Consider the following 27,355-nt stretch of genomic DNA (forward strand, 5'->3'; position numbering starts at 1 on the left):
ATTCTACTTTATAAATAAAAGAGTAGTGGGTGATTACTGAAAAAAATTAGCAACAGTATGTACCTAATGAAAGCTCTTGAGATGTTAGGATCAATTTGATCTGAAAGGAAAAGCAGGCTTCTGAACAACTGAATAATCAAATGGTTTTGCAAAATACCTTATAGAGGCCCAGTATGAAACTGTACGGCATGTGTCTCTAAAACATACTCTCATATTTGGAAACATTTCCATATAGTATCATTTTCCCCTACATGGCATGTTCTCATTGCCATTTGACATACCAGTGTGTCACATACCTTCAGCTTCCCTGGGTTGATTACTTCTATGTGATTTATCGAATATCCATGAAATCTGTTGCACACCTGCTGATCTGTGTTTACTCGGAACACAAATTTATCGAAGTCATTCAAGTAAAAGGGAGAAATTAGCTTATTTAATTTCTTTGCACCTAGTTCCTCATCTCCATGGGGTGGGAGAATATTTTTGCTCTCTGCTCCCTAATTTATATTTTCTATCCCCATTCCTCCACCCCTGGAATATTTCAGCCTCCTGTGCACAGGTGCCTCCTGTGGTTCTGGCAGTAGCTGATGACATGTCAGTATTGTAGAGCTCAGCTGAGGATAAGCTGTAATTAAAAGACATTAAAATAGTGTGTAGGGGACAAAAAAGCAAAATCTATCACAATCTCTCACTGATGTAGCATCTAAGCAGGATACATGCTTAAAATAACACACAGAAAACAATCTTTCAAACCTTTTCTTCAGGTCTCTATTGACACCCCCAGAAGAAATGCTTTCAAACTATTCAGAGAAAAGCAATCCTGCTCTAGTCCTTGAAATCCTACAAGGTACACACACCCACACACCTGCATTATTTCCTCACCTCCTCCGTATAAAAACAAAACAAAAACGTGAGAACAGTGGGCTGGAAATGGAGCTGCAGAACGTGAAGTTGGAAGGATTAATTATGTAATACACCCCCTCTAACACCCATACCCACAGCAATACAAGTGAGGTAAACCTAATTCTCCCAACTGGAAACTCTGAACTAGAAAGGAGAAAGCAATGGAGGGGATGGAGGAACGACAGCACAATAAACATGTCAACAAAATAAGTAGAACGCTGTGATGCATTGTCACAGAGGAAGATGGCATTAGATAAAGACGTCTAATAAATAAATAAATAAATAATCCAAGTTTACAAAGCATCCTTAGCCCAGCGAGACCTCGTCTTCCCCACCCCCCTCTCACCCTCCCTCCCACCCACCTTTTTCAGCAGTAGATGCATCCAAACTCAAACTGTACTTTTACAATTCATGGTTATCCAATGGTGTGGATCCTGCTGAAAAATTCAAGCAAAACAGAAGATGGGAGCACATACAGGAGATTAAAATAAATTAAGAAACCGGGTTTGCTACTTGGAGCAAAGAACTTGGAGGAAAGAAGCTGAAGTAGGCTTCTCCAGCAGCCCTGTAAGATCCTTGACGAGAGTCTTTGCAAAGAAAAGTATTGCTGATATGAAAGATGAGACAGGATGGAAAATGTTGCATGCCTGTGTGAGAGGGAGACAATGTGGGTGTGCGTGGGTGCGTCCCTGTGTATGAGAGGGCGTAGGCAACGAGTGGGGGGAGCTTGAGATAATGCTTTTCTAAGAAAGTCACGTGAGTGCAATTCCCACAGAAGGGCATTGAGCATTTAACAAAAGTGGAAAGGGAGGAGAAAGAGAAGAGGGATTGCTGTTTCAGAAGACATTAATGGAAAGACGGTGGCAAATACTGTGATCGTCTTTAAAGGAAGTTTCCTGGAGACCTAGAGAAAAAGAAGCCCAAAGAAGGAAACTAAAGGGCTATGATTTCCTTGTCCTGTTGCTTTGTCTCTGGCTCCCTCTGCCTCTGGAAGAATACCCACAGGACACAAAGATGCCCAGCTGGTCACTGCACGCCCAAGTTCGTTTTAGCTGGTGCTTCTCTCCTCTTTAGCCTGACTGCTTTCTCTGAAGGGGAGGATTCGCAAACCGACAGTCCTTTAGTTTAACCTGAAGAGTGTGTGCCGCCTCTCTGACCATCTTAAGAGCCTACTACAAGTGCAAGTGAGAGGAAAAGAGGAGAACTTGCAAGTGCCCGAGGAGCTCCTGATGCCAAAAGAAGATAAACATTCCTGTGGACGAAGCGGAAAGAACAGAGAAGACTGATTTACTGCTGCTTTCCGTAATATTTTCCTCCCTATCCTTTGGCGCACACAAGTGTTCGGAAATCTTTGAAAACATAAAACAGAACACCAACCCCGAAGCCCCAACCCCTTGGCTAGCTCTTATGGGAATGAAACACTCCTCCCGCTGCCTGCTCCTGAGGAGGAAAATGGCGGAGAACGCTGCCGAGAGCACTGAGGTAAGGACGCGAGGCAAAGCCCGGCACCCCAGTTCCCCCATCCCCCGGGCTCCCTTAGCACAAACAGCACTAAGCGCAGATAAAGTTTCCCGGATCCTCCGGCATGCCCCTGCCTCCGCTGTTGTGTGGTTTTCTGCATGTGCTCCCACCCTCCCGCTCCGTTCCCCCCCGGCACAGAACTTTGCGCCCCGGCGGACCCTCTCCTCGCTCAGGCGGCTTCCCGGAAGCTGCCGCTCTACGGCTCCTTGCCGGGAGGCTCGGTGAGCGAGAGCGGGCTGTGAGGGGAGAGGCTTTGTGTCGCTATGGGGAACGGGGAACGGGGAGGGGGGCCGGCGGTAAGGGAGAGGAGGCAGTTACTGTGTGTTTGAGGAGGCTGTCATGGACGAAGAAGGTCTTTTTCACCAGCACCTTGGCCAGCTCCTAGTGTTTTTCTCGCCTGAGAGGATGCGGTGGTGGGGCAGGACTACTTGCGGGAGTTAAGGGAAGGAAATCCGTCTCTGCAGCACCCTAGATATCACCAAACGCAACTGCCTGAGCAAAGAGCAGAGGGCAGGAAGAGCATTTCACCTTGTGCCCGTCTCGTCTGAGCTTTGCATTTCATTCAGGCCGAGTGGGTAGTTTGCAAGCTCTCCATTTTTTCTTCATGAAATCAGCTGCCCCCTTTCCCCAAATAACGTTTGGTTCCCTCAGCCTTTCCCATCTCAGCAACAGCCCTCGTTTGCTTCCCTAGGGTTGTCTTGACCTGACTGAGTCTTCTTAAATGATACAGCGGTATGCAATGTCTCAGCTCTGGGAAAGCAGAAGGATGCAGGATGCAATCCCAGTTTCTCTGGGAGCATGTGAGAAGGAGGCAGGCAAATGTGCTAATGCGTGCCAAACTCCCCGTTTCTATTAATAGACTGTGCCTAACACTCCCACTGAACATTTAGCGTATGGTTACGCGACATACAGCACAGCCATGTGTGGGCCCCAAGGATATTGCACCCCAATCAACTTTAACGGCTTTGCCATTACATGCACAGGCAACACTGACCCTCCTTCCCATTGCCCTGCAGATAATAAAGAACAAAAGCACCACTTCAATATTGGTGAGAATATGACTTCCCCCTCTCGCTTCTTTCCATGTCTCTGCCAAATGCCTCCTGCTTTCAATTAGTCTTCACAGTAGGTATCCTGTTCCCTCATGAATCCCATGTTACTCCTTCTAATAGTGCAATAGTGCTCCCTTTGCTAAGAAAGATGTGCTTGATGTTTATAAATATGCCTGCTTTGCAATGCCAGATGAAGACCAGAATTATCTTAAAGTAGTTTAATGTAAGCAGTAAATCAAAGAACATGCCTGTTACTGTATTACAACTCCATAGAGTACTGTTTGCAGAAGATACATCTATATGTAGCAAGAAGTCTAGCTGCACATCTGTAAACTGTCATAGTACTGACAGAATGCATTACATTAAATGACCCAGGATACTGGACAGTATTGCAGGGAGAAATATACAAGCATAACCGGTTCATTTTAAAGCCCCTTTTCAATGGAGATCATCCTTAGATAGTAGCAGACAAATAGGTGAGAGAAGCTTTTTAAATATTCCTCTTCTATTTCAGTTCTGTATTAGCACATTTTTGTTGTTTAAACAGATTTGTTTTTCTATTTGTGCAGTGCTGCACACACTGCAATGTGCTGTTATGGAGAAGGCTTTCTTAGTGATAAGTTTCATTACAGTGCTGCATACAGGACTATATTAAAATACTGTGCTTCCTTTCCGCAGAGTATCCACCAGTGACAGATTTGTAAAATCAGAGTGAAAATGTTGTAGATTAGGTAACTTCTAATGTGCCTTAAAACCAGAAGTGTTATAGTGTTATACACATAACACGTGCCAAGATATTTTCTATTTTATTAATTTTAAAATTAGTGATGTTAAGCTCTGTTTTGTTCTGAAACGTCTTAGAAATGCTCCAGATAAAATATGCCAGGACCTTTGAAGCTTTTTCACTAGTCAAGCATCTATATTTAGCAAAGTCATATGATAACAGTTTGACCTTCAAACCTATATTTCTCTAACTTTCTTTTGAGATTATCAAATGTTCTGTGACAGAAGGAATGCAGATCAAAGCACCTCACTCTTGGAGTTGTTATAGTGTAGGAGAAAATTAGGAATTGGTATAAATTTGCTTCATTTGAAACCAGTTGGTTTTCACTAATGTGCAGGGTCTGATACTCATTGAATTTCTGAAGTATTTTGTTGCTATGGTGACAGGCATGATTTGAAAAATGTCATCCAGAGAGAGATGAACAGTTAAAACACTTAACAAATGGTCAAAACGTCCCACTGGTAAATCATTCCAAAAAACATTATAGTTCTTACTCAGATTGATTTGAAGTTCCTAGTGAACATATGATACAGCATCACAGTAAAATATATTGTTTTGTTGAAATCTACCATAACTAAAAGAGTATTAATCTTTTCAAGGTCAAATATAACAAGTATACTGTTTCAGTAGTAGAACAGTTTACAAAAAAATATGTTAAAACAGAGCACATGGACCCAGTATGAGAAACATTTTACTCTCTTGATTCCCCTCTGATGACCATCATGCTATCTTATTAGCCCCAAAACATTTACGAGGTGATGACAGCAAATATAGACAAGGGAAAACCAAAGCTACACTATGTCAATATTCACATTATTCTGCAAACAAGGATACAAGGTAGTAAAAGAGCGATATCTCACCAATAAATTTACAAGAGTAAGTTTACCTTGGTACCAGATTGTACAAACATCTACATTATCAGTATACCCACAGCTTTATATCTTGATCCAAAGCCTAGTTAAGTGAATAGAAGTCTTCCCACAAGTGCAGATGGATATTGGATCAAGCTAAAAATAGTTCTGTAATTTTATTCAACAATTATGTAAGCGTGCAGATAACAGCCAGATATCAGTCTATCAGTCTGTCTGCCAGAGTTTAACTGGAACGGTTTTTGTTTTTTTCTTGTGTTTATAGGAGTCTAAGTGCTTTGTAGAATAGTAAATGTCAATGGAAATAAAACTCTCAAAAGTCCTTTCTGTTTAGAGCCTCAGTGAAGGCAATAGGGGTCCCACTAATATGAAACCTGCTAAAATGGTTTCAGATAATGTTTTTCAGATTTTGAAGACTGCAAAATGAAAACAATTGCTCAGAAAGTTTTTATTCCCCTAGGTTATCCCATGAACTTCAACAGAACATTGTTCATAGGAACAAAAGCTGTAGAATCTCTCAGAAAAAAATATATATATAAAAAATTAATCTCTGTATCTTTAGTCAAGAAAGAAGTCTTGTATACATAAACCAGGTCTGCTTGCATAAATAACAGGTCCAGAATTGTGTTCTCTACAGATAATCAAGTGCAGTCAGACAGAAAACAAAATAAAAGATGAATTGTTCTTTGCAGAACATACACATGGTTTCTCAAATGTCACAGTGTTGACCTGCCATGGATTTCAGTTTGTGGAGCTTTTTATATTAAATGGAGGTGGATATTCATGGAAGCCCTATTAATAGTAGGCCTGATATCAGTGGTGGGAAAGAAATTGAAAGAAGGTAGATTTCCAAAGGAGATGTGTGCATGAATGTGTCTGGTGAACTTGTGTTAGGTGAAAGAAATAGCAAAAAGTGCCAAGGTTTATGTACACACTAAAAAATATATGCATCTACATGTAATAGGCTAGTTATTTACTTCAAGGTGGCAAACATTAATTTAAAAGTGGCAAAACCTAGATTCTAGGACCTGAAACTGGGATCATTTTGTACAATGCACAGTGACTTCATAAGATGCAATTCTCATGCTGAAGACTTTGCAGTGTTGATAGAAAAGAAGCCTGTTGTACTGCAGAGCAAAGAGAGATTAGGCAATTTATCAATGGTAACAAAATAGACTCCTCCTTGGAGGTCCTATTATATAAACCTTAGGTTCTGGTTAGAAAAAAAATCTTTTGAAGATTCGAGTTAACAGACTTAATGGACATGCTTCCCCATACATATGAGTGTAACTATTACAGTATCATGAGATGGTTTATGCACATTTCTCCAGCCAGTCCAGGTCCCCCTGAATGGCAACACATCTGAAGTGGTTTTATTAGACACTCTTCACAATTCTGTGTCAACTGCAAATTTGTTGAGGGTACACTCTGCCCCATCAACCAGGTCACCAGCAAATACATTAAGCTGTATATGACCCAGTATTGACCCCTGGAGGTACATCACTACTGACTAACCTCCAACTGGACTCTTTTCCACTGATCACTACCCACTGGGCATGGCTGTTAGACAGTTTTCAGTGCACCTTTTTATCCAGTTTTTTAACCCATAGTTCATCAGCTTGTATATGGGAGACAGTGTCAAAAGTCAAGACAACATCCAGTGGTCTTCCCTTATCCACCGAGCCAGTTACCTCATCAGATGTTGAAAACTAGATCAATTTTCTTAAGCTCAATTTCCCCTTTGTAATTCCATGCTGACTACTCATGGTCACCTTCATGTCTTTCATGTAGACCTAATCCTGGAAGTTGTTTCCAAGATTATTTGCTCCATAAACTTCACTGGAATTGAGGTGAGGTTGACTGGCCTGTAGATTCCTCAATCCTCCTTGCTCTTTTTGAACAATGAAGAACATTTATTTTTTTCCAATCTTCAGGAATCTCTCCCAGTCAGCATGATCAAAGATTATAGAGTGGCCCTGCAATGACATTGACTGGCACCATCAGCACATGTTGTTAGACTTCTGAGATGTATGTATGTCTGGCCTATCTAAAATGTTCCCCAATCTGATCCTTCTCCAAGTGAGAATGAAGTTTCCTTGATCCAGGCTTCTGTGTTCTCTGTGACATGGGATTCCTGAAGGCTGATCTTACTAGAAATGACCACTGTAAAGAACACACTGAGTAGCTTGGTCTTTTCTATGTCCTTTGTCACCAGGGCTGCTTCCTCATTTAGTGTATTTGAGCTTCCTTGAAATTCTCAATTGAAATTTGTTTTTACCAGCTCCAGCACTTTCTCACAAATGGTTAATCAATGGTTAATCTCAGAAATGATTGGCTCAACATATTGTGTAATGAGCATGATGTTTCATTTATCATTATCCAGCAAAGCCAAGTGAGTCACAAAACATAACACACTTTATGTATTTTGGAGAGTTTCTGCTTTTACCACAAGGTTCAGCTCTTGAATGGCTTCCTTCCCTGTTTTTCAGTGTGCATCAATGGATGCTTTCCTCATGCTTTTCTCATTTTTAATGGGGAATTCTTAAATGCTCTGTATTCAGTTCTCATCTCTTTTCATTCTCTATTAGCAGAAGGTCAAGATGGGCTAATCTCTCACAGAAGTTTGGAAGTATTTCATAGGCCTGACTGGAAGTACATCTGTTCAAAACAGATGCCCTTCCACAATATGTGATATGTAAGCATCTGGAAAAGGGAATGTCTGTAGTTTAGCCATCTGACAGTGTGTATATCTGACTATAAAACATGACATGGCACCATCACCTGCCACATAGTTATGACAATGCTTCAGAAGCAATTTATCTGGAATCAGCATAGTCCTTTCCATGTTTAAAATCTCACAGAGAAAAGGGCAGCAGGAAATGGATCCAGTTCATGGACTGGGCAATACTTACTCCTAATTTATATTTCATAAATGCCTCCTCTTCTTCATAACAAAAAATCAATCATCACCTCATTGGTGTTGATTTATAGTGGCTCCAACTAAAATTTAAGTGTCTGTTTCTGGCTTCTATGCGGTAATATTTAGCCATCATCTTAGCTTTAACTTAGATTTAAAGATATAACTTTTTTTTCTCAAGCCCTTCCTGTTTCCTCTTTTTGTGATCACGATGGACAATACATTTCTTCTGCCTCGCAGGCCTTTGGTATAGGCATTGCATTCAAATCAGATCTTTTTAAGGGTGTTCATTTTGAAACTACATGTTAGTTTTATTGACACAAGTGGAAAAGTATCACCCAGACAAAGTAAACTACGTTTAGTTTATAAAAAGAGACTCTGACAGTGAAAACTTTTCATACACTCTCGTTGCCATGCACACACACATATTGTTTCTAAGATCCATCCCAATCACCTCTCCAATGAGTAGAACCAGAGGAAATGGAATGCTACTTCCCAGCAGTCTCAATATCAGGATCTTGGGCAGCAGCTCAGCATCAACTCATCACAGTTCCACCTCATGCACCTTCTCATCTTCATATTTGATCACAGTCAAATTGTCCTTGCTGAACCTGATGCATATAATCTTGATTCTGTTATCTACTCTGAATACTACTGTTAAGATCATTTTCCTAGCTTGTTTTAACTACGTTACTATTCTATTAAGAGAATTTTTATTTAAGCAGATGAACCCTGAAGGAGACAGGTATAAATAAGGATTTCAGGTAAAGAAGGTGTTATTATTTATTACTATCTGATTTTCATGAAAATGTGAAACTTTTCTTCTATTTTTTTTTTTAAACAGAAGATGTGCTTTCGTGTAGCCTCAAGTTAATTATTTTGTTAAAGGAAAAAGAAAACCTCTGTGCCATCTTCCTGTATGATAGGTCTGTTCTTTTCTCAATAGAGAGCCTCATTAAACTCATAAAACATGTCTTTGTTCCCTTGTAAGTTGGAAGTCAACAGTATTTTTGCTAGCAAGATATTTTTTCAGCAGATAGAGTTGAGTATTCTAAGACCTCAAAACAGGTTTACCCCGATGGAAGTGCACCTGTTTCAGCAGGGAGAGATCTTGACAAATTAGAGGGCTGGACAATCACCAACCACATGAAGTTTTACAAGAACAACAGGGAGGGGATGTCCCTGGGTATATGTACAGACTGGGTGACAAGGGGCTGGAGAAAGCCCATGCAGAAACCTGTGGAAAGGACTGTGGGACTTTTGGTTGATGGCAAGCTGAACATGAGTCAACAGTGGGCCCTGGCAGCTGGAAGGGCCTACCATATCTGGGGGTGCATCAGGTACAGCATTGATAGCCAGTCGAGTGACACAATTGTTCTGCTCCACACTGCACTGGTGTGGCCTCACATTGAGTACTGTGTACAGTTTTGGGTGTCACAATATAAGAAGAGCATAAAACTATTAGAGAGCGTCCAAAGGTAGGCTACAAAGATGGTGAGGATCTAGAGGGCAAGACATATGAAGAACGACTAAATTCACTTGGTTTGTCACTAGCCTAGAGAAGAGGAGACTGAGGGGAGACTTCATAGGGACCTACAGCTTCCTCATGAGAGGATGTAGAGGTGCAGGCGCTGATCTCCTCTCTGGTGACCAGCAATAGGATACCAGGAAATGGCATGGAGCTGCATCAGGGGAGGTTCAGGCTGGATGTTAGGAAAAGGTTCTTGACTGAGAAGGTGGTTGAGCAATGGAAAAGGTGGAAATGGAAAGTGTGACCACTCAGCAAAGTGGTCACAGCACTAAGCCTCCTAGAATTTAAGAAGCACTTGGACAACACTCAAAAATATAGTTTGTTTTTTTGGATGGTCCTATGTGGAGCTCAGTGTTGGGCTCAATGATCCTTGTGGGTCCCTTCCAACTCAGGATATTCTGTGATTCTGTGATTCATACAGTCAAAAACAGCTCATATCTGTATATAATTACTGTATTAAAAAAAGATGAATATCAAGTGATTTTGCTCAAGAATTGAGGGTTGATCATTACACAATTGTATGAAATGTTAGGAGCATATTTTCTCTTATCCCTTTCTTAACTGTGTTTAAAAGATGGGAGTGAAATAACATAAGCTTATTCACAAAGCTGTACAAGCTTGATTTTTATCATCATGGTAATCACCAACTGCTTTTGAAATAAAATATGTAGCTACCTTTTTAACAGGTACAGTTCAGACCCTACTGGAGTTGAACATATATTGATGAAGATTTTTGAACACTTTAACAAGTGTTATAATGAAAGAAATACTGAATACCCTGCTATGCTTCTGTCTGAAAGCAGCACTCAGCATGATAATTTATTGTAGAATCCTATGAAGAGAGGCTGAGAGTGTTGGGATTGTTCAGCATGGAGAAGAGGAGCCTTAGAGGGGATCTTGTCAATGTCTATAAATACCTGAAGGGAGGGTGCAAAGAGGATGGAGCCAATGGTGCCCAGTGGTAGGACAAGAGGCAATAGGCACAAACTGGATCATAAGAGGTTTGGTCTTAACATTGGGAAGCACTTCTTTACTGAGTGGGTGACAAGACACTGGAACGGTTGCCCAGAGAGGTAGTGGAATCTCCTTACTTGGAGATCTTCAGAATCCATCTGGATATGGTCCTGGAAAATCTGCTGTAGGAGTATCATTTCAGAGTCTGACTATTAATGAACTACTAAGATATCCATTCACACTGACACAACAGTTTCTACTCTAACAATGTTTCAAAATAAGAAAGTTACTCTACTCATCACATAAAGACTAAAATGCAAATACAATACACAATGCTATGCTATTAATAATTGAAAAACTGTCTTAACATTGAGATCATTTGTTATTTCAGCCACACTTTAATATGTTTGCTTACAAAATTACTTATCACATGTATGTCTTTATATTTGTATATATATACAGAAATACACACACAAAGTTACATATTTACATAAATTCAAACTGCATGTTATGCTATGACTTTCATTTCTTTGCACACCTAGGTTGTAAGAGTTATAGAACTATGTCAGAGAAGACAACACGTTGCTGATGTGGACTTATTTACTGTAGAATAACACCCTGTTTAAAGTCTAATATCACATCAAACATTTATATACTTTTCTGTTGATATTGTGATTAAGTAAATTAAAAACTGTAACTCTGTGTTTAAAAAGGCAGTCTCTCAGAAGAGTCCTAGCTTTTCATTCAATAACGTCTTTTATGTTCACTATCTTCCTTTGTAAATATATTCTGACAAAATTCAGTTTAGTTGTGGAGAAGCTACAGCCTTCCACTTCAAATTGAAATAACAAGCTCACATTTCAGGTACAGTACTAGCAAAGCTCTGAAGTCAGTTTCAGACCAGTTAACTTGGTGGTCTGTTAGGAATACAAACTCCCAATTCAGAAAAGGAACATTTGAAAATATTTGACTGTGTCAGTATAGATCACTTCCAAGCATTTATACCTTTGATTCATCAGTTAAATATAACTGGTCTTGTGTTCTTAAATTCTGAAACACCTACACATCTCACAGAGGTCTTAGAAGAAGACACTTAGCACACTTGCAAGTCAGATGATATGCAGTTTAATTACTCTCACAAAGGTCACTGATTTTAACATTTTTGCCAGGTAAAATACATTTAGAAATTTGTAGAAGTTCAATTCTCAAAAATATTTTTTCTTCAATACCTCTTCAGTAATTTAGGCATTGTTGTTTTCATTGTTAGGGGATCCCGTTGTTTCCCCTAGCAGAGTGCATCTCCCCAGATATCTGACATTCATTCTAAGTGTCAACTCCTATTTAAAGCAGCAAGAACTTAATGGTACCTGTATATCAGCTCAAGCTGGGTGCCTCCAGGGAGGGACCTCGCTTGAGTCTTTCCCTGAGATCTGTGCAATCTTTGTTTAATTTGCTGTAGTCCAATCAATTCTTGACACATATATGTTACGTTCCTTCAGATTGGCTATTTGTTTCAGGGCAGGATGGTTTTTGTTATCACCAGTGTCAGGCTCCTATCTGGCACCATCCTTAGTCAGCACATCCCCCCCTTCACCCATCGGAATCCACCAAGACCCCCACGCAATGTCACTCACCGTTGCTCAATCAACCAATATATCATGTTCAGATTACACAGAGTTCATGCTGCAACCTAAGGCTTCACCAAATTTACTCTTAATGTCAAGCTACTAATGTCAAGCAATAACCACCTGAGTTCCTTACATACAAGTGGCTTCTTTCCCTTTCAGTTCACTGAATTGCTCTGTTCAGGCATCTTTCAGCATGCCTACAGAATCTCTTTAATGCAGAATATGTACAACTCAGAAATACAAAGGAATTATTTGTTGCCTAACATACCAGAGGCAGCTATTAACAAGCTACTGGGCTGAGCACTAATATGCTTGTCATTTCCAACATTGGATGTACAAAGATTTTTTGCTAACCGTGTAATCATGAAGCAGGGAGGATAGGTCAGCTTCTGTTGCTCCCAGGAGTGTTCATATTTTTCTTTGTGCTTTATATTTATGTTCATGCTTCATGCTTCATGTTCCTGTTGCCATCTTTAGATACCTCTTTGTGTTACGATTTTTCTTCCTGAGTCCCTTGAATTTTACATTTGTGTTTCACCTCATTTTATCTTTCATGGATCTATGCTACAGGCTTTTTCAAACTCTCCCTTACAATTCAGGAATTTTCTCATCAGTCTGAGCCAAGGTTACACATCTCGGCTGTTGGTCATTGCTAGGCCTTGAATTCCAGACTGCTGAACCCATAAGAAGAGGGGCTGGAAGCTACAGAGAGAGTGGGATGCAGCACCTAGGAAGATACTGAGCTCAACGGGTACTTCTGAAAGTAACAGATGTACATTTCTGAGTATTTCTCTGACTACATACCTTTGAAATCCTGGCCCTCATCTTAGCTGTACTATATGCCTATACTTAGACCTTTATTCTAGTTTTGAATGGAAATGTTGTATAGGTTAAATATAAGGATTTTTAAAAGTTCATTTCCTGAAACATACACATATTTCTGTCCATTAAATCATAGACAAATATATTAAACTTATTTTAACTGTCTTAAGACTCTAAGCCTTACTGAAATACTAGTAGATCCACCTATTATAAGCAGTTATAAATGACTATAGATCCACTAGGAGAATGACATGGAAAAGTCAATTGTACCTAGATCGGGTACAAATAGATTAGATTAACTGTGCCAAATACAGATCATGTATTAATATTAATATCAATAACGTCTTAATGTATGATCAAAACCTGTTACAATGTTCTTCCTTGAAAACTGGTTATATACATACATAGACCCATGACCAATACAGTTTTACAAAGACAGACATAAATGCAACAAATACCTAGTTATAGTGACATTTTTTAACAGGATTTAACAATTTCAAATTATATAGAGATTGTACTGCACGCACACAGTATCTTGCATATAAAGATGAGAACAGTTCTCTAGCAGCTCGTGTTTCATAAGTTATTGGCAGTACATTTTCCCTATAAATTGTTATCATAATGAACATCAACATTAATCATATTCTATAAAGCACCATTTATATTTTCCATGACATATTTGCTGTTTAGGGCCTCTTGACTGCATCAGATATTTTTCATTACTTTAAGACTTTACAGAGGTGTGAAGGTCTAATCCTGTGTTTAAAACACACAGGCTACAGGGCCACTTTTAAGTTTATCTTAAAAGCCTCTGCTAAAGGACTGGAAGTTATAAATGTATAGGAAGAGTGAATAACAACAGAGGACTACTATTTTGACCAAAAAAATGAAATCTTGTAAGCAATTCCTGTTTCTACCCATTTCCTTGTTTTGGTGATCTCAAATGACAGGGAAAAATACAAACATAAAATAGCCCAAACACCAATTTTACATCCAAATAAATCTGAATAAGCAAATAAAACACAAGACATAAGAACATTGGGAAACTAAAAATTTTGTACATTCTATTAATTTTCTTACCTTGTCTGATTAAAAAAAAAAAAAACGAACAGTAAAGTAAGGAATTTGTAACAAAGGAACACAGTCCCTGGGTCTCCTTAAGCATTTAGAACTGTGAAATGCTGAGTATATTCACATCTCTATCATCTCTATTGACTATTTTTCTAATCCACCTGACAATCTGAAGGTCCCAATAAAATGAGTTTTTATGGTGTGGGTTTTTTTTTCTATTTTTTTTCCCCAAAACAACAACAACAGCAACAAAAATTATTTCTTACCATTGCTGGACTGTACAGACTACGCAATTCAGAATAATGGAAATCAGGATATTAATTGCATAATGTATTTGTCAGCAATTCTTTATTTAGCTTTTATCTAGTTGCATAGTTTAAGTCTCTTAGCTGTTGGATACAGCTTCAATATCTCTACACCAACTTAAAATCAAAATCCTACTTAATCAAGATCCTACTTAATCATCTGTTTTTAGTGAGAAATCTTAGGTGGAATTGAGATGGACTTAGTTTAGATGGACATTTTAAGGAGTTAGAGAAGATGCCGTTCTTCTCTTGTTCTTCTTTCAGTCATTTAGACTTATCTTTATGATATGGTCTTTAAAAGGTAGCATGGTCTTCAAAAGAAACCTTACTGCTTCTCATACTCAATTTGCGTCAGTTGTGCTACTGGTGACAGAACAGGTACATTCCTCTGAATCTTACCGTACCTTTGTTAGGGTCCTAATATTGGCTATTACCATATCCATCATAAATTATTTTCTATTATTATATTTTAGATCAGTGAACTAGGATCTGTCTTTTGCTCACAGAACTTCAAATGACTTAACAAGATGTCTGAGTTGGTGGCCTACTTGTCCTGTCTCATCAACAAACACCTCTGAATTGCAACTCTGCCCATCTCAAACTTGAATCATACTTTAAAGGAGCTTCTTTCTTTATGTGAATCCCAGATAGAGCCTAGAGTGGCTAGGCTGCCAACCTAGAGGCTTCACTTAACTGTCTAGCGTTAATAGGATGGTTCTGTGCCTACAAGTACTTTTGTATAAACAAACTGTTTCAAGGTCATGTGCTGGAACCTTGCTAATAGAATCATTGGGTACAGCACATCTAGTTTTTGTGATATTGTAACTGTGCAGATGTGCCACTTCACTACTGTGGTCCCTGCAGTAATGATAAGAGAGGAACCACAGGTGTTTTCCTTTGTATAGCAGCTCTGAAAAAATATTCCCTTGATTCAGTCATGCTGAAAATCCCACTTCTTCTGTGTTTCTCACACTATCTTTCAGATTCTTTTTCTTATCATAAAGCTCTCCCTCTCCATTAATTCTGAATGTACAGCCAGGTCAGGTGTGAGAACTGATGATTCTCCTCCTATCCCACTGAGATGACAGTCATTCCAGGAACAGAAAAAATATTTAAAGAAACAGGATTCCAATAAGCTTGATAAGTTCCAAAAAGAAAGAAAAAAAAAAAAGAAGAAGAAGAAAAGAAAGAAAAAACAAGTACCCATTAGTGTCAATAAAATCTAGAATCTTCTTCTATTCCTCGTGTTAACCTACTGTACTTTCCAACACCATTTAACAATCACCACTAGGCAGGCTGGGAAAGAGGTTTCTTTCTTGGGAATGAAGCATGAGTAGTACTGGATTGCAACAAATGCTGTTCTTGTGGTCTGAGATTCATAAAAAAGGTAAATCAGCTTTGGCATATCTGAATACAGTGACATGTCCAGCAGCAGGCTGTAGGGATAAACTTTTTGCTTATATTATTTTGCTCACTTGTGGTTGCTTTCAGTTGTTTTTATCTGTTGTTGTTGTTGTTGTTTTTATTTATTTATGTTCCTTAAATCAGATTAATGTTCAGAAAAGTAGCAAGCAAAACTTTTGGTCCTATCCTTTGACTCACAGTTATCTTATATAATGCACAGATTTTGCTGGATTTTTTTAATTATTATTATTATTTTTTTTGGCCAATCATCAACATGTCAGAAGGCAAGAGAAACTGAAAGCCTGTCCCACCATCAGAACAGAAGGGGTTGGTACAATAAGGAAATTTACATTGCTGCACATCATGCTGTGCCCATATTGCGGCTAAAGAGCAATAATGCCAACATCATATGTGGAAAGGTGATGAGACTAGCTAAAAAAAGATACTGAATTTGCGTCATCGAGTTCTTTTTATAGACCCTTCAGTACCAGGAAACTTTCACTTGGTGTTTTCAAGGTTTCTTCATAACTGTGAATGGTGATAACCTTTCTAAAGCTGAAATTCACCATCTAAGATTTTTAGGGCAAGAAAAGTCACATGAATCTGTGAAAATCACAGGTCAGAAGCACTTTAATCAGAGAATATCAGTCTTCATGCTAATCAACTTATTTACATATGCATCAATGCAAGATTATTTTGAACAGAAGCCTAGTTATACAGATAGTTCTACTGTCAGTTACTCTTTCTGCTCATGTTGTTTCTAATCGTTTCCTTTTTGCTCTACATTTCATAAAATCAGAAAAATTAAGGTTGGAAAAGAACTTCTTGACCCTGTAGGGATTCTAGAGCAATTACTTGATTTATTCCTCTATTATTGCACAAGTAAAGGGAAAGACAAAATATTTGTTCCCATATACATATATTTGTTCTCAAGTCTTAGTGTCCATGGGTTGTTGTGCATGCATTAAGCAGAGCTAAAGCTTTTCCCTGAAAAAAGGAAGAATCCACACAGGATGTCAGCAGAAAAGCATGAGAGGGTGTGCAGCAGCAACAGAAATGGGGTACCAGAATACAGGCTGCGTTTTCTTGCCTGAGACCTGCAGGAAGGCTTCAGCTTCAGCAGAGTGTGAGGTTCAAGTTGCAGTTTCTTGTTGCAAGGAGGCACTGACTACTGTCAGGACAATCACATGTTTAAGTTTGTGGACAAAGCAGTCTATACTGTGTCCATAAATGGGGCAAGGATTTCCATCCAGTCCTATCCAAGTGTGTGCCCTCCCTTAGCGCACGATAATATATGCTGCTTTCTGAATTAGCATCAGTGAAAATGCTGTGACCCAATCCCTTATGCTGGGTATCTTCCTGAACTTCCAGGTGCCAAAGAGAGGTCAGAGGCAGAACTATCCTCCCACTGCACACTTACCAGTCTTGTGAGGCAGAAAAGCTACTATTTTTGTTTTAGCAGCTGTGGCTGCTGAGCACAAGGTAAAGGCTTTCTGCCAATTTTCTTCTCAAGGATTTGTTTGCGGTTGGAGCCTGTGCATTTGATAAAGTTACACTTTGACTCTCCTCACAGGCATTTTATTCTAATGTTTCCAAATTAAAATATTAGTTGTGGAGAGAATGAAATACTCTGATAACCCACATTAAGAGATGGCTGACTCCTTCAAAGTCACACAGTGAGATGGACTTAGAATCAACATGAAGGACGAAAGATAGCCAGCTGGGTTATGACAAGAGATTAAGAGAAAAATTGTGCTTTAAGATACTAAGCCACAGTGAGTTACAGCTTCAGAAGAAGTGGGAAGATGTCTTTACTCAGTGCAGGGAAACACTGTTTTTCAACTAATTGACAAAAGAAAGTTCCAAATGTGGGACCTTTTTCAGTATTGGTCTCTGTTAGCTCTTAGTTCTGAAACTGCATTGAACTGTGTAACTCCGTGTACTCATTTTCTCTGGCACTTCAGCTCAGCAACTGTCATTTCTCAACCTTTTTCTCCTTCCTGTCCTCATTTATCCTGCAGAGGTTAAAAAGTAATAATGGATAAATCTGGATACTCCTTAAGCTGAGACCTCTTCTAGAGTTTAGAAACATTAGAAACTACCCTGAAGTACTCATCTAAAGCTTGGCTAGGGTATGAAGTAGGGGATCATTTGCTGGTATTTTTGTAGCAAAGGATATGCTGTCTTCCTAGACAGATATTTCAGAACAATCACTGAAGTTCAGTGATGAGGAGGAGAATGTCTGGGACACAAGATGCAAAGTGACTTTCAGGGATCAGTGCATTAAAAATTTGCTAAGCACACAATGGACTATATGCACAAAGCCTATTAAAAATGAAACAAGTTGCTTGCCTCCCTTGTTAGAAATAGTACAGTTACATCAAGAATGGGAAATGGAAATATGGGGAATTTAATACTCTCAGTGGTTCCATAACAACTCCACTAAAGAAAGTAGACTCTCAAAATATAGTCAAGCCTGAGTACTAATTACATCATAACCTCATTCACAAAGATTAATTTAGGATGCAACTCTATACTAAAAGTTTAAATGATTTTTTTTTTTTTTTGTAAACATAATTCTTTACCTTTCTGAAAAGATTTTCCTACAGGTAAATAATTTAACAGTTATGAGGAAACACTTATATTTCTACTAAGCTGATAGAGCAGTGTTCTCTGTAGGCAGAAATTACCGTGCGTGTTGTCTGGCAGTCTCATTATACTATAGGTCTTTACATGGGGTGATATTTTTGTCAGGAGTCCCATTCCTCTCTGCCATTTACTTTTCCTAGCAGAATCTCAGCAATGCTTTGTCTTGGAAAAAGAGCTGGGAATACTTACTGTGTAATAACTCAATGAGCCATCCTGGACAGTACCTGTGCTGAATTACAAGTGTTTATTTTAAAGTAATAAGGAAATAGATGAAGATAAAACCCACAGAGGGACTTTTGGATTCAGTACACATGGAGAGAAAAAAATGATTAAGTATTATGCTCTGAACTTGAACCTTACTTTATTTTGTGGAGGCAAGAGGTGCTGCAGATGTCTAAGAGGACTAACTGTTTGCTCTACCTGGGTTATCCAGGTCTTGCAGTATGTTTGTTCTAGTCTCCAACCTTAGGCTCCTATTAGAATTGTAATTCATCACTAGCACTATATCCCTTATCCATCTGATTTTCCATCCCTTAAAATGTAATATCAAGAAATAAAAGTTAAAAGCACATTTTCCAGAGAAAAAGCTGCTCTCTGGAGTAAGAGCTATAGATCTTGGTCCTCTGATATGGAGTTTCTATGAGCAACAACCTTATAGTTTTGGTCGTCTCAGTGCAGGCAAGGGGATGAGCACTAGCCTGGGCTCTCCTCACATGGAATTCAAGCCAGATTGAGGTACTTTGGCAGAGCAGATGGTAAACATCTGTTATGTAGATAAAATGAGGATTTTATTCTTTAGTACTGCCAATCTGTTGCCTTTCGTGAACAGTAAATATTTCAGACTTTAAAAAAAAAAAAAAAAAAAAGGCAACTAGGCAGCTGACAAGATTCAAACTATTGGAGGGGGGATCCACAACCTGCTACATGTATTGGATTCAATCTTAACACCTGCAAGCCACCACTCCACTTGCTAGCTGAAGTCAACAGTTCTTTCAAGTAACCATTGAAGAAATTGGCTAAATAATGCCTGAAAACTTATTTTCTATTTCTTGTTCTGAGGCTTGTACCTCAGAACAAACCTCAAAATTTGATGAACTCTTTGATGAACAAATTTGATGAATTCTTCACCCAGAGTTCATAAAATAGAAAGGTTACACCATCTCACTGATGTTGCCTGTCATTTTATTCTAAAACAGCCCTAACCTGTTTCTTCATTTTGGGTGAAAGCTGTCTTTTAGAGTTTGGTTACTTAAGCCTTCTATTGTAGCGATAGAAAGACTTCCATTAAATTTAACTGACCTTTCTGCTAGCTTAAGAAAATAATTTGTACAGATTCTGTACTATTCTGGCTATTTTTATTAATCATTACCCTCTAGAAATATTAGAGTTCTATTTTTTCTTGCAAATTTCAGCTTATTCTCAGATACTGGGAAAGGACCTCAAAATAACTGTTCTCATAGCTTATTATCATTTTCTGATTCTTGTTCTCCATGTCACAAGACACTCAGTCAAGATGATGATGGCAAAGAGGCTGTCCGGTGGTACAGCTGCTCCCTCCTTACAAGAAACACATCATGAGCATTGATAATGGGGACTATAGGGTGATGTAACATTGTAACGTGATATAACATTATGTAGCATAACCAGGCTATTTTTGTTTCCTTTCCCTTTGTGTCCATCTGGAGGAATTTCTCTGAAGAGGGTATATTACTTTTTATTTATTTGCATGTCACGGGAACCGTGATTCTGTTCAGGAAGGTAGGCACTTATGCAGCAGCAATGATAACAGCAAGTCATAATGGTGGATCTAAACAAAAGTTCAAACGTCTCAGGTTTTGTAGCTTCATAACTCATTATGCAAAGAGTTGCAACAAACTCCCTGCACTGTGTTCAACTTTGATATTTTCAGTACAAGTTCCTAGAACTTCTGTGCCTTGAGATGTGAAATGTAAAGTAATCTGGCTCATGAATATTTTTCTTCACTTGGAGGTGAACAAACACCACCAGTCCTATTTAAATTTCTGGTCACTGCTCCTAGATAACAATAAGCATGTCTTCCCTAGCATATAGGTGATCGCAAAGTAAAAACAAACGTTAACAAAGCTAGGGTTTCATGACTCAGGAAATGACCTTGCCACTAAAAACAATTTTGTAACAGAAATAAGTGAATTGCATCCTTCAGTTACAAGTAAACTACCATTTGTTAACAGTCCTTTAATATTCTGACAATAGATCCCTGTGCACCATTCATAGTTTCATAGCCATAACAATAAGTAGTCTGTAATTCAGAATTTATGTGGAATTATGTCAGCTGATCTGGGTGACCCACCACAGACTACAGAGGCTTCTTTTAAAGGGCCTGGCACACTGAATGTTGGACTCTGCAGAGAAGTGAGATGACAGTCTTTATTCTAAAGTGCAGTCCATCTACACTGTGAGCTATACCAAAGAAAATACGTAAGGTGACACCCATGAGTCCTCTCTGAAGCACATAGAAAGGAAAGGGCCAACAAGGGCAGAACAGCAAGAAACCTGTATCACCCTCCAAGCTAGTCCAGCTAGGTCTGAGTAAAGTAGAAGCAAAGGCAGTCCTAGAAAACTGCTTTATTATTTACTGAACCCTACAGTACAGGAGGAAAAGGAACTGAATCATGACTATCATGACTTCCTAAATAACAATATAGGCTTTGAGCTACCCTTAGGGAAATGTAACATTAAATAATTTCTTCAACATATTTGATTGCAAAGTGCCAAATCTAGCCAAGCAGCAGAGAACATCACTTGAACTATCAATGGAGACCTTAAACCATGTGTCCATGTACACACAGGAGGAACTGTTACTCTTAGGCCAGCTACTCAGGTGCCCTAGAACAAGTGCTGGATTGACAGGTCTTGAAGACACCACCCATAGACACACATAAATCTGAGGTTTCCCATCTCAAAAAATGAGTCAAGACTCATGCTGTTTGATTGTTGATAACAAATGCACCTGCTATTGCAGAACTAGTGCATTGACACAAGCTGGACAGCTGAGGCTGCAAGACCTGAAGGGAAGGAGAAGACTGACAGCTCTAGTTTAAGCCAGTACTGTTCCAGCAGTAAGACACTTTCATGATATTCTCACTCTGCTATGCCAAACCTGATCACAGGATTTGGCAGTGGTAGTGTGAGTTTGGCCCCTGAACAGCATGACATAGTTGGGTGTTGCTTGTTGTTGGTATAGAAGTTCTTGCCTGATCAGGACAAACAGGACATTCAAATATCAGTATCAGTGCAATTAGTAAGCATTTAATGTTAACAATTGCCTCTGCTAGATTTAGAGCTGACTCTGCAATGAATAGCCAAGAATTTAATTGGTATGGTTTATTTTTAGATTCCTTGAGTCCATGACCAACATTTCAAAATCAGCTGTAAGAATTGATGCACTTTAATAATACAGAGATATTTCTTCTCCTTGTACAGCTCTCAGAAATGCAAGTAGGAGATGAACTGATGCTAAACTTGTAAAAGATCATTATTTCCCAGAAGCTGTAGCCTAGTTCGGAAGGAAAATTCTGCTATCACTTTTTCATCTTTCCCCACTTTCAACAAACAGGCAATAGGTATACTCCAGACCTTCTCTCACAACTAACACAAATGCCTCTAATAGCCTTGTCAGAACATCAGGCTATTTCCTCTTCTTACACTTGTGCATCTTGATTACCTTTGTTCCAGAGAGATTTGGATGTAGTACTACAAGAGAAGAGATCTGGTATTTCTGGACTTGTCAAAACTCCTAAGAACTAGAAACCTCAGAAGAAAAATCTGTTACCTGAAAACATAGTTTGTACCTACTGCTTTTCTTCCTGGATAATTGAACGGAAGAAAAAGAAAAACATTTCATGGTGATCAAACAATTTAAGTATCCCTGGGTCTTTAAAAGCTACTTGAGATATTAGGTGTGCTTCCAATTTTGATAGCAGTAATATCTTATTCTGTAAATTATGTCTGGCAATTACATTCTTATCTCTCACAGATTACCTCAGTTTTTATTTTAAATTCCTGTGAATTTAAAATAAAATCTGTTCACCACCCCTTATTAGGACACCTTCCTATTTTTTACTACTGTAAGGTCTCATCTCTTCCCAAATTAATGAAGAATGATGAAATTATATGAAATTCTTACCTTCTTTTGTCAGAAAAAGAGAGGCTTAATGCACTACTAAAATAAGAAGGATTTTTTTTTCTTCATTTGCTTTTATTTGCCTCTCATGAATCCTTAAAAATGATCTCCTGGTGGAAATTGTTGACTTGCAGTGTTACCATGTAACACCTAGCTGTAAATCTGTATGAAACCAGAAGCCACAACCTACCAGAGCCTTGTGAGTCTACTGATTGCAGTTTATGCTGCTCTGTGATCTATACACCAAATTCAACTCTTCAGACTGGATTCTGGAACAGGAGAAGGACTGGGCTGCTCTAACCTGCAAAAACCGAAGAGCCTACACTTCTTAGTAAGGCAGCAAATTCAGAAGAGCTCTATTAGAAAGCATGCTACATCTGAGCCACAAAAAGTTTGAAAAATCTTGCATATCTCTCATAAACACAGTAGCCCTTATTATCTAACCTTCACTTCTCAGCATGCTGGATTTGCTTAAGGGTGTTAAGCTTGCATCAAAATAACCAGTGTACTTGAGTGAGTTCACCTGTTCCATTCTTGATCACACTGAAGAATGAAAACAAAACCTCAGAACATATATCAACAGAATATCACAGCTTGTCTTCTTCACAAGCTTTAAAATTCAACTGTATTAATTCTCTACTTTTCAATTCTTTAGTCATGTAAAGAGAGACCATTACACTGTAACGAGTCCATACACTGTATATTTACTGGGAGGGAACAGCATGACAATCAGTGGAGATTCACATCCATACAATTGATTGCAGTGACTTAGACTTTACTGCTTGAAATGGAGAATGTGTTTAGCAATCTGCCATCTGTATTCCACTTTAACACTGCCTTCCAGAGGGTTCTTGATTTACCACTGAGTTGAAGCATACAAGACTTGCTATGACTTCAATAGAAAGAGGTTTGAGACTAGCCAGTACTCAAAACCCTTCACAATGGAACTAAACTCACTTGTCATCAGTCTTGAGGTGCTTTAAACAGATGGGCAACAGAGTCTAACGAGTTTTTTTTTTTTCTTTTTTTTCTGGAGAATACTGTTATTAAGGTCAGAGAATAAATGGACTGAGGCAAAACCACGGTGAACATAAAAAAGAATAATTCCTGAGAATTTACTGTAAAATTCAGCTGAGCATTTTCATTTGCTCATAGTTGTGCTCACGGACATTGAGCTTTTGCATTTGATTTGTGAAACTATTCACAGAACACAAAATAAAGATGGATACTTTTATGTAATTATTTATATTTGAAGTGGGCCCTGTACTGTGAGAGGCTCACAGGACCATCAGAATTTATTGTTACCTTTGTAGAAATCGCCATACCAGATTCGAAGTGTGTGTATGCGTCTAATTCTACTCCAGTACCCTCCCTGCAAAACTAACATAATTATTAGAACAGAAGGTTCAGACAAAAATGAAGAAAAAAGTTCAGAATGGAGAGAGAAATACACTTCTGTGCAACAAATTCTTTCAGATTTAATCTCATCTGTGTTGTGCCACCAAGCTTCTGGTCCTTTACATTTTTTTTCCCCAATTATTTTTCAGGTCTTTTTTATTCATAGATAAACATTTAATACTTGGCCAAAACCTACTAAGTGCCACATCAATGTTATCTTTTTCCAAATGTTAATTATACACTTGATGAATATTTATGCTAATAAAATTGTAATTAGTTTGCCTTTTTAATTTAATTTATTTAGTATTATGAAGCAAGTAAATAAGGTCTAGCTAACCAGGACAGTTACATGTATAATTACAATCTCTTCAAACCTTTGTAGACTTATTCTTGAGTTGAGCTTCTCTGTCCAAAAATGGCATCCTACTTTTGAGCAGAAAATGAATCACATGACATCATGAAGGTTCACTTGTATCTTACAAATTCCATAGCTAATGCCATTAGAAAAGAGCATGCATACACACACAAAAAAAAATGGATGCACGATAGACCATCTGCTCTACACAATAGCGTGTAGATGAAAGCACAAGGCGTTTCTCTAGCTGTTTCTTGTAACAGTGATCATGTAAATTAAGCTGTTGCAGTGAAGTCTGTAACATTAAGTCTAAAACAATAGCTCTATCACATGCCAAAGATAATCAAAACATAACCTTGTCATAAGGAAAGACACATTTCAGCACATTGTAAATAATGCTTTGCTATCCTTTCACAAGCTAGTTTGCAAAGAGTAAATTTCAGTTAATAAGAGTATGGTTCTCTGATATTTCCTTCTGCTCTATGCTGAAACAGGGACTGTCATAATATATACTGTTCATGCTGTACACTGGACCTCCTACTTTACATATGTTGCAAATTCTCTTTATAAAAGGGAACACAACTTCCATTAAACTTCAATGTCCATAACAGCAGTTTGTCACCTGAACCTGTTTTTAGCCACTGCACCTGAACTACACTGTAATATAAACGGTCAAGAGGGCAGACCAGATGCATAGCATTATTAGAAATTCTGTGATTCTGTGTGTGATTATTATCTGTACTAGAAATGGACTAAAATTGCTTAAGCTTTTAGCTACAGCTACTTATCGCTCCCATCCTTACATACATCCATAGACCTGCTGTTATATGTAGCTTCAAAATCTTTTCATTCCAGAGTTTTGTCTTGTTCTTCTGACAGTGTGCATTCCTTAATCTTGTGAAAACAGGTTCTGTTTCTATTGCATATGTAAATTTGTAAATCCATATTAATAACCAACTCCATAATCTGCACAGAGATCAGATTTATAAGTTTATCCTGCCGTTGCCACTGTATCTCCTGCATAGTATTAATATAACTGTCCATGTCTTGATATCATATGATACATGTGGAAGGGATCTGTGAAGGGACCTCTTTTACCCATTAAGAATCTTGACAGTATCTAATATCCTGGGCCAGATCCACAAAGGTATCACAGTTCCTGTCTCATATTTGGCTTTGTATACCAAAATTACTTTTTAACTTTCAAAGAGTAAGTTAACAGATTTGCACACCTTTGTGATCTTTGCATTCTTTTTGCTACTTGGTGTTATTTCTGCTGCAGCCTAGATATGCCAATTGTTGCTAGCATCTTATACTTTGACTTTAGGGGGATTTGACCACTCAGTGTATAATCAAGTTACTCGTATGATTGCTCAGTCTCAGTTGTTCTGGACAAAAGCTTTATTCCAAAGCAAGCCATAGAACCTCATATTTCAGAACATGCCTCAGTGTTTTCACAGTATTTTTGTCATCACCACAGGGATAACAGATAGCAATTATAATGTGCTGTAAGCTATACTTGTCAGTAATGGACCATGAATTTCCCGATGATAGTAAGTGGACAGGTTTGTCTATGATGGGTTGATCTGACATTGTACATTTCAGATACACCATTTGAAAAGTTTAGAGAAGTGCATGACTTTGAAGTGGCTGAAAAACTAGTATCTTCAAAGCAAGCCATTTTCAGAACCAGATCTCTATCCCTATTTTCTTTAGAGTCTGTCTAACTACTGAGAAACTCAGAAGACTGGAAAAAAGGGAAACATCACTCGCATTTTTAAAAAAGGTAGAAAGGAAGAACCAGGGAACTACAGAGCAGTGAGCCTCAACTCCGTGCCTGGCAAGATCATGGAACAAATCCTCCTGGAGACAATGTTAAGGCATATGCAGGACAAGGAGGTGATTAGGGACAGCCAGCATGGCTTCACCAACAGTAAATCGTGCCTGATCTTAGGAGGAAAAAGAGGGTTTATAAGCTTTGGAAAAGTGGGCAGGCCACTAAGGAGGACTTTAAAGAAGTAGCGAGGCTGTGCAGGGACAAAATTAGGAAGGCCAAAGCTCATCTGGAGCTCAATCTGGCTACTGCCGTTAAAGATAACAAAAAACGTTTCTATAAATATATCAACACAAAAAGGAGGACTAAGGAGAATCTCCATCCTTTACTGGATGCGGGGGGAAACTTAGTTACAAGAGATGAGGAAAAGGCGGAGGTGCTCAATGCCTTCTTTGCCTCAGTCTTTAGCGGCAATACCGGATGTTCTCTGGATACCCAGTACCCTGAGCTGGTGGAAGGGGATGGGGAGCAGGATGTGGCCCTCATTATCCATGAAGAACTGGTTGGTGACCTACTACGGCACTTAGATGTGCACAAGTCGATGGGGCCGGATGGGATCCACCCAAGGGTACTGAGGGAACTGGCAGAGGAGCTGGCCAAGCCACTGTCCATCATTTATCAACAGTCCTGGCTATCGGGGGAGGTCCCAATCGACTGGCGGCTAGCAAACGTGACGCCCATCTACAAGAAGGGCCGGAGGGCAGACCCAGGAAACTACAGGCCTGTCAGTTTGACCTCAGTGCCAGGAAAGCTCATGGAGCAGATCCTCCTGAGAGTCATCATGCAGCACTTGAAGGGGAAGCAGGCGATCAGGCCCAGTCAGCATGGCTTTATGAAAGGCAGGTCATGCCTGACGAACCTGATCTCCTTCTATGACAGAGTGACGCGCTGGGTGGATGAGGGAAAGGCTGTGGATGTGGTCTACCTTGACTTCAGCAAGGCTTTTGACACCGTCTCCCACAGCATTCTCCTCAAGAAACTGGCTGCTCTTGGCTTGGACTGGCGCACGCTTCGTTGGGTTAGAAACTGGCTGGATAGCCGGGCCCAAAGAGTCGTGGTGAATGGAGCCAAGTCCAGTTGGAGGCCAGTCACTAGTGGCGTCCCCCAGGGCTCGGTGCTGGGGCCGGTCCTCTTTAATATCTTCATCGATGATCTGGACGAGGGCATCGAGTGCACCCTCAGTAAGTTCGCAGATG

General features: G+C 39.0%; 1 protein-coding gene and 1 long non-coding RNA gene across 3 annotated transcripts in view; one reads left to right on the forward strand and one right to left on the reverse strand.

Moving 5' to 3' along the window:
* Nucleotides 1–411: 411 nt before the first annotated feature.
* LOC311426467 lies at nucleotides 412–2,595 on the reverse strand. The gene is made up of 2 exons (XR_014686783.1): nucleotides 1,266–2,595; nucleotides 412–625 (listed from the first exon to the last, which is right to left on the reverse strand). It is a non-coding gene; the product is annotated as an uncharacterized lncRNA (long non-coding RNA).
* The window catches only part of PRMT8 (protein arginine methyltransferase 8), a 66,918-nt gene continuing 41,816 nt past the window's right edge, over nucleotides 2,254–27,355 (forward strand). For both annotated transcript variants that reach the window (XM_084502747.1, XM_084502748.1), the window contains exon 1: nucleotides 2,254–2,385. In XM_084502747.1, coding sequence (XP_084358873.1) covers nucleotides 2,311–2,385 — 75 coding nt within the window. In that variant the 5' untranslated portion in view covers nucleotides 2,254–2,310. The remainder of the gene's footprint in view (nucleotides 2,386–27,355) is intronic.

This window comes from Aythya ferina, assembly GCF_964211825.1.
Source record: "Aythya ferina genome assembly, chromosome: 1".
NCBI lineage: Eukaryota > Metazoa > Chordata > Aves > Anseriformes > Anatidae > Aythya > Aythya ferina.